A 14,802-nucleotide genomic window follows, 5' to 3' on the forward strand; every position below is an offset into this window, starting at 1 on the left:
TTTTATCATAAGGTGCCATTTAAAGTTTCTGAAAAATGAACTAAACGTACCCGCAATTCTAGAATCATCCAAATATATAAAACACCCCCAGAGTTAGCATCTTTTGTAGAAAGAGCTTTATTAAACATACAGACACAATCAGTGTGAACACAGGACACATGTTCCCATCAAACAAACAAGAAAAGCATGTACAGCATGTTTAAGAGAAGTGGACTCTGGTTCTGCTGCTCAATGGTGCAATTATCTGGACCGCCAATCTAGACAGATCAGGCTGCTCAAAACACACAAACAGGGCCAACGGAGAGGAAACTGGTCCTAGATCAGCATTCAGAGGGAAAACTTCACCATGAGGCACTAATCCCACATACACAACGCAAAAACACCCAGCATAAACCAGAGTCGCACACACATATACACACACACACACTCACTCTGGGAAAACGGAGCTTTTCACAAACATAATAAAATGACGAGTTCATGTATGCGCGCACACACACACAGACTGACACGCCGAACCAATCAAGAGCTAAAATCCCAGCAGTCCATCTGATCGAGAAGGGGAACAGAGCGAATGAAGTGAAGGGGTGTGTGTGCGAGTGTGTGTGTGTGTGGATTTGGAGGATGGTTAGGGATTTGATGGCACAGACGTCATGTTTTAAAGTCCTTTTTTTTTAGTCCCGGTGAGAGGATAGCATGAGTTTTGTTTTTCCACATCTTCCCTCTTTCCATTCGTCCCGTCTCTCGGTGTCGCTTTACGACGGGGAGAACTTTTTGGCCTGTGCACGAACTCTCTTCTCGTACTCCACTCTATTCTGACTGTAAACGAGAGGACGCGGAGCCATCAACACAACAAACCGCTCACAGTCAACATTAAAGTGTAAAAATCAGTCTTAAACACACGTGTGTGTCAGCAGTGTGTGAATATAGCCAGCCTCTAATGGTAGAAATGTAGTCATTTTATTATTTATAATCACACTTGATATAAACAGTCTGCAGAAACACTTGACATTGACATTCTCCCTTAGTACATGTCATCAGAGGGGGAAAGCCCCGCCCATTAATGAAAAATTACTCCCTCATTAGCATAAACAGCCCTGAGTAAGAAGCAGCCATCTGCTATTAAGCCTCCTTTCCACTGCACACGACAAACAGCAAGCGACAATCCGGAAGTCATTCATTTCCAATGAAAAGAAGTCCGGGAGCTGCGGGCAGTTCCGATCATCTCCGTATGCGCAAAATTTGGAACCGATTTGAGCTGCGAATCCGTAGAAATATTCTCTTAAAATATGAAATAAAACTCTTGCAACTAGATTGCATGCGACCGGACGACCGAATGTGATGTATTCTAGCGTTGTACAAGCAGGTCCGTGCGTGAAAGATGAGAAATACCAGTTTTTTGTTTTTTTTTTGGTAATATTTTGAATTAGAAAAAGTCTATATTAACAAAAAAAACATTTCTGTTCATAAATATAAGTAATGTAATGTAATGTATTTTTTATTTAGTGCCATTTCAGCAACCAAGGCTAGCTTCATGGCAGGAATCTTTCAACAATAAATATACAATTTAAAAATCAACAAACAAAATAAAACAAATTAAATAAGATTTTTTTTGTGTTAATACATGATAAAAATTCTAAAATCTTTTCTGGTTTCATAAATAAGTAATAAAAATATGTTTTATGCTGTCTCCACATCCACACAATATGTTAGCGGTCTGAGTTTCTACTATTTATTCAACCATGGTAAACAGACGGAGAATAAAGGCTCTTGTTTTTGCACTCCTTTATTTCGGACACTGCGAGAACAGCTTCTTGGTGCACGTCAGAACTAAAAATTCTGTGCAGCTGCCACAAGGGGGCGTATTCCGACAGTCGTTCCCAAATGTTGTGTGCAGTGGAAAGGCAGCTTTACCGTACGTTCACACCGAAAGCGGCGAGAGCGTCTAAGGTCGCTCTGGCCGCCCTGGCGACATCGCTGTCTGCCTTCAGCTCCGGCGGCGAGAGCGTCAAAACTCGCTACATTGATCTCGTACTTAAAGGAGCCGTTGCAGCATATCAGTTACATTCCTGCATAAGACATGTTTTTAGCGTGAAAATGTTGCGCACTTCTTATCAAATTCATAAAACAATGGAAGATCAAGTTGCGTGTGGTGTGGCTTTGCTTTATTTATCCAATGTGTGTCCATATGTCTGAAATATCCTAAAGCAGCTATACTGTTTTGTACTGTCACATCGCGTGAGATTCCCGCTTTTTTTAAGATAAATTTATATAACATTAATGAACATCAGTAACTCGCCAGTAACTTATTTAATGTATGTTCCTGTAAGAAAACATTGTTAATAATTGGAAATCCGGCGACCGCAATAATCAAACCCTTGGGAACAACTGTGGTCGGAACCAAAGTTCACAGGTCTGTGTTCCCTGAACTGCTATCAAGCGGTGGACGTCTTCATTCTGATTGCTTGCCGCCGAACCGCGTCATAGCTCATTACCATAAAGTTGACTTCATTTCAACTCTCCTCGACGCTCACGCCGGCGAAGACGCGCCGCGCTGCTCCTCGCCGCTTATCGTCGCCGGCTCTCATTGAAAATTAATGACTTCCGGCTACTTTGACGCTCTCGACGCTTTCGGTGTGAACGTACGGTTAGAGTTTTACCTGCTAAAGATAAGGTCAGCGACTCTGAGACCCCGTTTACACTAATGTTTTTGTTTTAAAACAGCAAACGATCCACATCCACAGTGGTGTTTCACCTAGTGTTTCTGAACAGATCTCCGTCCACACTTTACAGCTGAAAACGCACATTACGTGACCACACACACTGGCATGTGCTGCAGCAAATGCGTACGTCTGAGTTCCAGGCAGTCAGCGGGTGCTTTCAGCACCAAACCCCAGGTGAGAGCAGCACACGACAGTTCATAAAGGATCTATTGCTGGACTTCATCTCACTATAGTTGTTAAACGTGATTTTTAATTCTTCTTGCCTCTAACAACTCTTCGGTCTTTTAAATCGATCACTTGTTCTCAGGTAACATGTTTTGGTATGTTCCAGTTTTAGGTCAATTTACATGACCTATCCATCTTAATCTTTCACATACGAGCTGCTGTGATCATTGTAATTTAAATTGTGTAGAGATTTCTGCTCTTATTCACTTCTATTCATTTTTAGCCGTACAAAACAGCTCGTCATGCTGCTTGATATTGTACACTGTAATTGTCTAAACATAATAAATATTTTACTGTATATATTTATTATATTATTTATTTATTATGTTTATTTGCCATTCCTAGTCATTTATCTATAGCAGCAAATGGATCAATGGAAAGGCATAATGAAGGTAAAATTGTTAAATATCGTTAACATTACTTATTAATTATACAAATATGTAGATTTTTATTACTTATTGATCTCTTTAATTTAAGCAGTCTAATTTTGTATGTAAATCCACAATTTAAATGAAAATATTTCCATTTACCAGTGAATTAGGTTAGCAAACGTGTGCTTTCTTTTGAGTGTCTCTCATGCTCTGGACATGGTGGAGTAGCATTTCTGTGCATTAAACACATATTACCCACACACAAAAAAATCCCATTTTGGTTAAGATCCTGTCTTTGACAACTCATGAGGATTTAGAGCAATTCAGTATGTGCCATAGCTGTGTGTGTTTATCGTACCAGTATATGGTGTACGCCTCTGCCTGAGCTGGATCCTGGATGTTCGGTTCATTTAGAAGCTCCTGAATCCCCAACAGGATCTAAAGAAGACAGAACAAAGATGGCTTTGACTATAGAGGACTTTGTTTTTAAATCTTTTCATTAGGGAACACAATATGTATGCTTTAAGATACATTTTATGATTCCACATCACAAGCAAAGAAAAAAAAAGAAGAAAAAAGCACCTGCTATAATAAACTAGCCTCAAGCTGTCCATAGTTATAAACTAGCCTAGAGCAGCTTCACCTGTTAAAAACCAGCCTAGAGCAGCTTCACCTGTTAAAAACCAGCATAGAGCAGCTTCACCTGTTAAAAACCAGCCTAGAGCGCCATCTGCATTAAAAAACTAGTCTAGAGCGCCATCTGCTCTGAAAAACTAGCCTAGAGCGCCATCTGCTGTTATAAACTAGCCTAGAGCGCCATCTGTTGTTATAGACTTGCCTAGAGCGCCATCTGCTGTTATAGACTTGCCTAGAGCGCCATCTGCGGTATAAACTTGCCTAGAGCGCCATCTGCTGTTATAAACTTGCCTAGAGCGTCATCTGCTGTTATAGACTTGCATGGAGTTTTATCTGCTGTTAAAAACAAGCCTAGAGTTTTATCTGCTGTTAAAAACAAGTCTAGAGCGCCATTTGCTGTTATAAACTAGCCAAGAGCGCCATCTGCTGTTAAAAACAAGCCTAGAGCGCCATCTGCTGTTAAAAACTAGCCTAGAGCGCCATCTGCTGTTAAAAACTAGCCTAGAGCGCCATCTGCTGTTAAAAACTAGCCTAGAGCCCCATCTGCTGTTAAAAACTAGCCTAGAGCCCCATCTGCTGTTAAAAACTAGCCTAGAGCCCCATCTGCTGTTAAAAACAAGCCTAGAGCGCCATCTGCTGTTATAAACTAGTCTAGAGCGCCATCTGCTGTTATAAATGCCTAGAGCGCTATCTGCTGCTAAAAACTAGCCTGGAGCGCCGTCTGCTGTTAAAAACAGGCCTAGAGTGCCATCTGCTGCTAAAAACTAGCCTAGAGCCCCATCTGCTGTTAAAAACTAGCCTAGAGCCCCATCTGCTGTTAAAAACTAGCCTAGAGCCCCATCTGCTGTTAAAAACTAGCCTAGAGCGCCATCTGCTGTTAAAAACTAGCCTAGAGCCCCATCTGCTGTTAAAAACTAGCCTAGAGCCCCATCTGCTGTTAAAAACTAGCCTAGAGCCCCATCTGCTGTTAAAAACTAGCCTAGAGCCCCATCTGCTGTTAAAAACTTGCCTAGAGCGCCATCTGCTGTTAAAAACTAGCCTAGAGCCCCATCTGCTGTTAAAAGCAGGCCTAGAGCACCATCTGCTGCTAAAATCTAGCCTAGAGCGCCATCTGCTGTTATAAACTAGCCTTGAGCAGCAGCATCTGTTAAAAACTAGCCTGTAGCGCCTGTACAATAAAACTTTCTCTTGTTTTGTTTAGTTATGGAGTCAGTGTACACTTCTGATGTAAATTTTATTTTATATTAGCTAGTTAGGCAGTAAAACTTACTTTTGTTTGTTGTTTCGGCCTTTCCCCCTTCCTGAAGCCTATTTTTCTTTCCCAGTTTTGTTTTATTGTTGTACATTTTGTTAATAAATTCCTTCATTTAAACTGAAGCGTTTTTGGCATAAAGGCAGGGGATTGACACACACACACTCACCCAAACCAAACCTTCAGCTTTTCACTGTTGCTCTCTCACTCATAGCCGGATTCCACCAGGAGCGTAGAGTCAAAGACTAAATTGGTAGTCAAAAATTCAAATACTAACCAATATTTGTCAGAATCCACTGCATTGTACAGTTCATTCATTAGATGTTCATATCAAAGTGTGCACGTTCACAGTTTCATTCACATTATTGGCACAAAAGCTACGAACATACTTCATCCTTATTTTTCGCTGATAAAACTAAAACTCCAGGCAAGTTTTTTCCCAGAGACTGTGAACATCACCAAGTGTAGGTCACACTCAAATAAAGGATAAAACAAAATTTGGACCACATCAGACCCAAATGAAATTGACTTGAGGCAAAAATAACAAAACAAATTGTCAGACAGTGTGTTTTAGAACACAAAGCACCACATTAGATTCATCTAACCTGTTTAATTGTGATGGCGGGTCTCCAGTCTTTATCCTCCTCCAGGATGGAAAGACACACTGTTCCTGACGGATACACATTCGGATGAAACAGCGGAGGCTCAAATTTGCCTGCGGTAAAGAGAAGCCGGTTTGTAAGATTCGATTCAGGCAGGTGGAGCTGAATATGTGTGTGTAAAACTTACACTTTGGGGGTGATGAAGGGTAATCGTCTTTAAACAGCATCCGTAACTTAAACAGACCTCCTTCCCATGGAGTCTAGAGAGAGAGAGAAAGACAGAAAAGAGGATGCATTAATAAAGAGGAATACTAGGGAAAAAAGTCTGTTTCACATTATGCTAATTCTTTGTTTAGTGGTGTCACAAAATACACTTGTACTTTTTCATATATATATATATATATATATATATATATATATATATATATATACATATACATATATATATACATATACATATATACACACATATACATATATACATATATATATACATATATATACATATACATATATATATATACATATACATATACATATATACATATATACACACATATATATATATATACATATATATATACATATATATACATATATATATATATATATATATATATATATATATATATATATATATATATATATAAATATATAAAAGCCCAATATTACATGCCATTATGGGGATGCAGACTGAAACATAAATAACATCGTCTAGAACGGGGTGTCAAACTCAATTCCTGGAGGGCCGAAGCCCTGCACAGTTTAGTTCCAACCCTGCTCCAACACACTTACCTGTAGGTTTCAAACAAGCCTGAAGGACTCAATTAGTTTGATCAGGTGTGTTCAATTACGGTTGGAACTAAACTGTGCAGAGCTGCGGCCCTTTTGGAACTGAGTTTGACACCTGTGGTCTAGAAAGTACAATGTTATATTTATGTTGTGATTTTCATGTTGGACCTGTAATTATTCGTTTTTGAAATGTGTATATTATATTATATTAGTATTTATTTTATTAATATTTTTTATATTTCTACACATCTACCTTTGCCCTAAAGTTGTACATAAATTCGATACCAATCGGTACTGAAATTTTACAAATGTTGTTTTAAAGCCAGTCTGTTTATAAGCAGACATACGAGTGATCCGCTGATAAATCTTCACGGCTTTAAAACGCTCTAGTGTCCCTGTATCTGTAGTTACACTCAGTAAACAGCGGCGAGTTCAGTGAACTGATGACATTCACAGCTAATTACAGTTATTTCTTTTGAGCACCAATGGCAAATCAGCATTGTTTAAGTAATGTAATGTATTTTTTATTTGATGCCATGTCAGCAACCAAGGCTATTTTCATGGCAGGAACATTTCAATGATAAATATACAATTTAAAATCAACAAACAAATGAAAACATAAATTACATCAGATTTTTAGTGTTAACACATGATGAAAATTCTAAAATCTTTTCTGGTGTCACTTTGCTAAAAACGTCCTTAAGAGAATTCTTCTGGAATCATTTAAAGCAGGACAGTCCAGTCAAATGTGTCTGATAGTAAGGGGAATTTTGCAGTACAAACACTGAGTAGGGTTTTCACCTTGGAGCAAAAAACAAACAAACCATGGGTTATTCTTGTGTGTCCAATACAACATCTGGTAAAAACCACTTGATCAAATCTAGTCTTAAAATTCTGTGAGATTTCAGGTTGAATTTCAAATAATTTATTATTTTCCAATGCATCAGTGTTGTTTAAGTACCCGCTCAAATGTTAGCGGGAAATTGACATTTTTTAAATTTGAAAAATTGGTATCGAATTCCAGTATCGTGAAAACAAGCTCAGATTGATATAGTAAAAATAAAAATGACCCTATTTTTAAGTGCTGAAAAAAAGCAAAATATGAGGGTTGTGGGTTGAAGGTAGGTCTACATATATTGTCATTGAATTGGAAGACTGTACTGTTATTTATTTTTCTGATATTTTAATGTATGTTTTTGTCGCAAAAATCTAATAAATAAATCAAATAAAAAACTAAAATTTAAAATCACCACAGATGAATGGCTACAACATCACGGTTATTTCACCAAATATTGATTCTTGACCCATTTGTGCCCACCTTTTTAAATGGTTTTCTTTATGAACATGTTCTGCATATATTTTGCCTAGGTTTTTAGTTGACGGTGGGCAAATACGTGTTATGCACCCATCAATAGTGAATTTGAAGAGGAGGAGAACATTTGGCATTCCAACTTAAATATGAAGGCCAAAAAATGTAATCTATAATATAATTTCATAAATATAAAAGGCCAAAGAACTGACAGATAATCCAACAGACTACGGTCTATAAACAAATGAAATAAAACAAATATATATATATATATATATCCATGATGTGAATCTCCGGTTCCACCACATCCAAAAGGTGCTCAATTAAATTGATCTCTGGTGAATGTGGAGGCATTTTGAGTACAGTGAACTCATTGTCATCTTCAAGAAACTTGTCTGAGATGATTCACGCTTTATGACATGGTGCATTATCCAGCTGGAAGTAGCCATCAGAGTATGGGCACACTGTGGTCATAAAGAGATGAACATGGTCAGCAACAATACTCAGGTAGGCTGTGGTGTTGACACAATGCTCAGTTGGCACTAATGGACCCAAAGTGTGCCAAGAAAATATTCCCCACACCATTACACCACCACCAGCAGCCCGAACCGTTGATAAAAGGCAGGATGGATCCATGCTTTCATGTTGTAGAAGCCAAATTCTGACCCTACTTTTGTTGCAGCAAATATCAAGAATCATCAGACCAGGCAATGTTTCTCCAATGATCTGTTGTCTATTTTTGGTCAGCCTGTGAAATTTGTGCATGAAAATTCCAGCAGATCAGCAGTTTCTAAAATACTCATACCAGCCTTTCTGGCACGAACAACCATGTCACGTTTAAAGTCACTTAAAATCACCCTTCTTTCCCATTCTGAAGCTCGCTTTGAACTGCAGCAGATCGTCTTGACCATGTCTACATGCCTCAATGCATCGAGTTGCTGCCATGTGATTGGCTGATAAGAAATTTGTGTAAACAAGTAGTTGGACATGTGTGCCTAATGATGTGGCCGGTGAGTGTATATTGTATACAAACATGTCAGAAAACAAGTCACTTTTTTAGTTATTATATACAAACAAATTGAAATGACAACATCTTTAACTTCAATTTAAAATAAATGACATCAGTATTTGTGCATTATGAGAAAATGTGCTTTTAACCCATAAATGTGTGTAAAGCAATTGCTGGTGATCTGTAAAACAAAAGCATGAACCATAATGGGACACTTTAAACAAAAACTCTTACCCCCTTCTTTCCTGGAATAGCACATTCCCAGTTCATAAGGTTCATGGTACCATCGGGGTTTTTCATCGGCACAGCAACAAAGCCCTGGGGACAATTGTTCAGGACAAAAGCACAAAGTGAACACCAGAGAATTCAGCACACACGTGCCACGGCTTTACTAACTACCATAATAAACTACAGGAGAGAAATTACTCTGTTCGTTAACATAACAGAAGTGTTACTCACGAATGGATGGTCTTTCCTCCATGCTTTGCGCTCCTGTGCAAGTCGACTCAGAGCAATGCCAGACATGACCACTGTTTCTGTGGAGAAATGCACACTTATTTGAAAATATTCAATTCAATTTTATTTCTATAGTGCTGTTTACAATAATTATTGTTTCAAAGCAGCTTTACAAAAGGTGCACATTGCATTAATCAAATATAAGTTACTGCAAACAAACATAGTCAACCTGCAATGTTATAGTATATAGGCGATGTCTATGTGTACCTGTTTAATGCAGTGTATTTGTGTATTGAGTGTATGTGTTGTCCTCGAAGGTTGGCATAAGTGAGGAGAGCTGGGTTATATATTAATTAGGCGTCTGTCATACACTTATTGGCCACTTTATTAGGTACAGCTCAGCATGCTCTTTATTCAGCCAAACACAAGGCAAAGCAGGTGGGGATGTAACAATATTGTAAATACCGTCATACCACAATAGTAATTTTTTTCAATATTACTGTAGGCGCATGACTCAATAAAACTATATTTCTGAGAAAAGTTTGCTTAGGCGAATGAAGCGAATGGGAGGTAGCGGGAACTACAATTCCAATCAGCCTAGGCGTGGCAGTCATCCTTTGCAGTCTGTTGTCACTACAGATCCAGTAATGCGGACATGGAGTGTGCTGCTAGTAGCGGGGAAGAAAAAGAGCTGGAAATGATCGAACCTAAAGCGGGTTTTAAAGCGGATGTGTGGAAGCATTTCGGTTTCTTTCTAAAAAGATACGAAAAACTAGAAAAGCTGACAAAGAAAAAAATAGTATGCAGGCACTGCCAGACTGTGGTGAAATATAAGTTGGGGAATACGACTATTAACAGTCATGGGGACTGCAGAACACAGCACACTTGTTAGATAGATGCAGACATTGACTTGTACCGCAAAGAGACCTCTATCTCACTCATGGCTTGTCCTCTCAAGTGGGGGAAAGACAATGCACAACGTTACCCACTGCTGTCAACCTTGGCTAAATCATATCTCTCTGTCCAGAAACCTCAGTCCCAAATGAGAGGGTTTTTTCTGCTGCAGGAGACATGCCCAGAGATCCCAGCTTTTACCAGATTATATTTATATGATAATTTTCCTTAAAAAGCCCATCTCTATCTAAATGAGTGAGTGATTAAATGTTGAATGTGATGAGTTTTCAACAATACTAAATTAAAACTTTATTTTTTTAATATGGTTTATTAGTTTTTTTTGTTATTAAAATTGAAAAATTGAAGTTCCCGTTTAAAAAACTTACAGATAGATGGCTGATTTGTATGTCATTGATATGTTCAGTGCTAGGGTAAATAAACACTTTTGGCACTTTTTTCGAGTCTTTTCATTAGTTTTGTTTTTCCTGTAAATTATTCAATAAATACCGTATCGTGCCATTCATACCGAGGTATTATCGTACCGTGATATTCTGATACCGTTACATCCCTAGAAGCAGGTCTATAGGTGAAATGTCTCGAGAAATGTTTGCAGCACCATATAAAATATAAGTTATTCAAAACTAAAACAGTTCCGACAGCAAAAGCGGATCCAGTACTGAATTAAGAAGATGCCCCTAATAAAGTGGCCACTGAATGAGTGATGAAGATGAGATAAAAAAAGGATTATTCTGTTAAAACTGATTGAATTATTAAATCATATATTAAGTTGTTCGCTATGGCAGGTGTTTCTTTTAATCCTACAACAAAAGCCATGAATGCTGACAATGTGTAACACCAAGTAAAATACATATAATTTTTTTTTATAAATGTGTGTTTAATCCCTTTATTTAGATGAAAACTGTATTTTGCAGGCCTGAAAACAGACTTCATAGTGGAAGTTTATGTTTATGTTTAAAACAATATCATTATTTTCTTACACATTGCTTAAATACGATTTTGTGAAAAAGCTGACTTCATATGCACAAGGACTGCATTTTCATTACATATACATGAGCGAGTACTTGAATACTTAATCAATATTGGCATTTGATCACCTATTTCTATATATGTATTAAGGTAAAGTTGGTTGTACATTCACACATTCAGACCTTCTCCTTAATAAAATAATTTCAGAAAAGCAGTATTTACAAATATTAAACAGGGAAATCCTGTAAGCAGTCAGTGACTATCAAAGTACAACATTGTGCACAGTTAAATCAATAGTGTTTATGTTGTTTTGAAGTCAAACTTGCATGCAAATTTCCGACCGAATATTGCCAAGTGCGTGGTAAACACAGGGTTCAGATTTCCATGACTTTTCCATGATTTTTCCAAGACTTTTAAATAAATTTTGATGACCTAATGTTTCATGCAATATCTACATATGCGTGGTAAAGGAAAAACTAATTCAAATTGTTCAAAATTATTGCAGCACATCGTAAAACACGCAACAATTTAGTTTTCACTTTATATTTATATAAAATTGATTTAGACCACAGGTGTCAAACTCAGTTCCAAAAGGGCCGCAGCTCTGCACAGTTTAGTTCCAACCGTAATTGAACACACCTGATCAAACTAATTGAGTCCTTCAGGCTTGTTTGAAACCTACAGGTAAGTGTGTTGGAGCAGGGTTGGAACTAAACTGTGCAGGGCTTCGGCCCTCCAGGAATTGAGTTTGACACCCCTGATTTAGATGATGCTTACACCACACTAATGTGAGAGAATGTGATTGGCCAAGGACAGAAAAGAAGTGAATAACCTGTGTTAAAGTAAACAGATATCCGTTTTCCATGACTTTTCCAAAACATTGTGGGTTTTTCAGGTTTTCCAAAACTTTTCCAGTCCTGGAAAATGCCATGTCAAATATCCATGATTTTTCCAGGTTTACCATGACCGTATGAATCCTGTTAATAATATAGGGATCGTTTTATAGGTTGTCACTGTTTAAAGATGAATTATTGTGCGAATATAAAATCAACTTTACATTAAATTGTCTAAATCTGGTAAAACGAATACAGAAAATGATATTTTTTCAAATGTATAAACGGGGCTCATTCTGTCTTCTATATATGCGCAAGAGCAACTTCAAAAACACAATTTTTAGTATATTAATTCTTTCTATTTTTAGTATACTGGTACATTAAACTAATGATTTTCTCAATATGGTAACTGGAATAAGGTGCCACAATTTACATAATGCTAATTTTTCCAGTTAGAAACTTGTTCATGCTTTTATCAGCAGCAGATTGGATTACTGTAATGGACTCCTCACTGGCCTTCCCCAAGACAGACAGTTGCAGCTCATCCAGAACACTGCGGCCAGGATTCTGACCAGAACCAGGAAATCAGAGCACATCATGTCGTCAGGTCTTTACACTGGCTCCCAGTTACATTCAGAAAAGATTTGAAAGTATTACTACTTGTCTAAAAAATCACTAAATGGCCAAGGACCTCAATACATTACAGATATGCTCACTGAATACAAACCCAACAGATCACTCAGATCTTTAGGATCAAATAAACTAAAAATTCCAAGGGTGGTTTAAAGCAGGATGAATCGGCCTTCAGCTACTAACAGCGCCCCCTGCTGCTGGAATCAGCGTCCAGAAATGATCAGATGTGCTCCAACATTAGGATAAGACTGAAAACACATCTGTTTAGCTGTGCCTTTACTGAATGAGCACTGCGCTACGTCTCACAGATCGCACTATTATGTCTTCTCTTTTTCATTTCTTTATAACCTGTTTTAACACATTTTATACTGTTATAATCACTTTAATTATTTTAGACATTTATTTTCTTGTTTCTTTTACACTTGTTTATGTGAAGCACTTTAAATCACAGATGTGTGTGAAATGTGCTATATACATAAACTTGTCTTGCCTAATTCTGATTTCGGCCTGTAAATACAGCAATCATTTATTACTTCTAATCATACAATTTTAAAAGATATCCAACATATCCTTTCAGGTGACACAATTTACCCCAAAACTTTTCTTCAGAAATCCAATTTGCACGATTCAATCCCAATCAAAATAACTTGATGCTAAAATCGCGGTTAAATAAATAGGATTTTCGCCACAGCATGCAATCCATCACTTGATCGTGAACATTATAAACAAAAAATAAGTCAATTAAGGTTCTTTCAGGAAGACGTAATCAGGGTTTTAACTCGAATTCATTTCATAAGATTAAGTTTTCACCCTTATGGCGTCACGATGCAGGTTTCGAGTCCTCGCAGCAGAATTTCACTCCATGTCACGGCATTATGGGACTTTAACTCCTCATGTTGTCACTATAATCAGGGAAGGGTTTTAACATCACATTATGACATCATTAAATGTCAATAAATATGGAGGCGAGCGCTGGAACGCCGTTCATGAGCGCGCAGGACAAAGAAACTCGACTTCCTTTGACGAGAGCGCGCGTTCACACAGCAACCGTGCCAAACAAACCGTTTACCGGACACAAAGCATAATAACGGCTCTCCAGTGCCGACAGATGCGCCTTACCGCGTGAATCCCAGTGTTTATCGTCTCGTGGGCCGCTCACTCGAACCGCGTTTGCCTCGGAACCAAAGCAAAGGAGTTTCCCTCCCGAAAACACATTCGGGTCTGAAGCAGTCTAATCAGGACCATCAGCACCCATGCAGATCGCCTGAGGGAAAATCGGTGGATCCGTGGAAAAAAAGCAAGGCTGTTCGTTTAACTGATCGAATTGTTTAAATATTTTAGCGTAGACGTATAGGCGTCAAGTGCTCGGTAATTTGAGACTGTGTTTCGTGGAAACATTTACAGCAGGCATTCGTGTAGACAGCTATCATTTAAAGGGACAGTACCAGACAATTTTATTTTTATTTGTCTGTCTGTTTGTCTGTCTGTCTGTCTATCTATCTGTCTGTCTATATAACAATTTGTCTGTCTGTCTGTGGTGATTTTTACATTTTGTGAAGTTAAATTGGGACAGAAAACGAGTATGAATAAATAAACTTAAATATCTGTGATGTTATTCAAAATAGACAAACAAACAAACAATACATACAATTTTAGCAATTACATTTAAATAACAATATTTTTTTAGCTTAAGTAAATTTAGTACTTCAGTTTTGCCACCAGGCGGATTAAGGCGAGAAGAAAATTATTGAATGAGTTTTGCCACAAAAAAAAAAAAAACAATAATAATAATGAAAACACATGCATTGTTATAGTGTGACACAAATAAAATCATGGATATAACTCACTGATAAGTGATATATAATATATTTTTATTTATGAATGAAATCACAAAATTGGCCGTTATTAACTTACCCAGTCTCGGATGATTTGCCGGTCTTGACTCGTTTAGATTCAGACTCGTAAATTAAGTGAATCGTTTATTAAGACTCACTCTGACTCATTTGATTCAGTGAATCACTAACTAGAGCATCGCTGCGACCGCGTAATTTGAATCGGCGCACATTCCTTCATTAAAGCATCC

At 37.7% G+C, this 14,802-nt stretch overlaps 1 protein-coding gene across 6 annotated transcripts; it reads right to left on the bottom strand.

Annotated features, from left to right (window-relative positions):
- Nucleotides 1-99: 99 nt before the first annotated feature.
- On the bottom strand, nucleotides 100-13,955 carry ube2ib (ubiquitin-conjugating enzyme E2Ib). Of its 6 annotated transcripts, none has more exons than XR_015524295.1 (8): nucleotides 13,839-13,942; nucleotides 9,376-9,452; nucleotides 9,151-9,234; nucleotides 5,994-6,066; nucleotides 5,031-5,919; nucleotides 4,214-4,525; nucleotides 3,675-4,064; nucleotides 100-816 (listed from the first exon to the last, which is right to left on the bottom strand). XR_015524295.1 is itself a non-coding variant. In NM_131351.2 (7 exon segments), coding segments are annotated over 6 exon segments (477 nt in total). In that variant the 5' UTR covers nucleotides 9,442-9,452; nucleotides 13,839-13,955; the 3' UTR covers nucleotides 100-752.
- Nucleotides 13,956-14,802: the final 847 nt, after the last annotated feature.

This window comes from Danio rerio, chromosome 24 (genome assembly GCF_052040795.2).
Source record: "Danio rerio strain M-AB ecotype USA chromosome 24, GRCz13ab, whole genome shotgun sequence".
Taxonomy (NCBI): domain Eukaryota; kingdom Metazoa; phylum Chordata; class Actinopteri; order Cypriniformes; family Danionidae; genus Danio; species Danio rerio.

Coding starts and splice junctions, on each gene's coding strand:
- ube2ib (XM_087308156.1), bottom strand. CDS start 9,441: ATGTCTGGCATTGCTCTGAGTCGACTTGCACAGGAGCGCAAAGCATGG. Junction 5,920..5,993: donor CCCTTCATCACCCCCAAAGT/GTAAGTTTTACA, acceptor TCTTTACCGCAG/GCAAATTTGAGCCTCCGCTG. Junction 817..3,674: donor GAGGCGTACACCATATACTG/GTACGATAAACA, acceptor TCTCGTTTACAG/TCAGAATAGAGTGGAGTACG.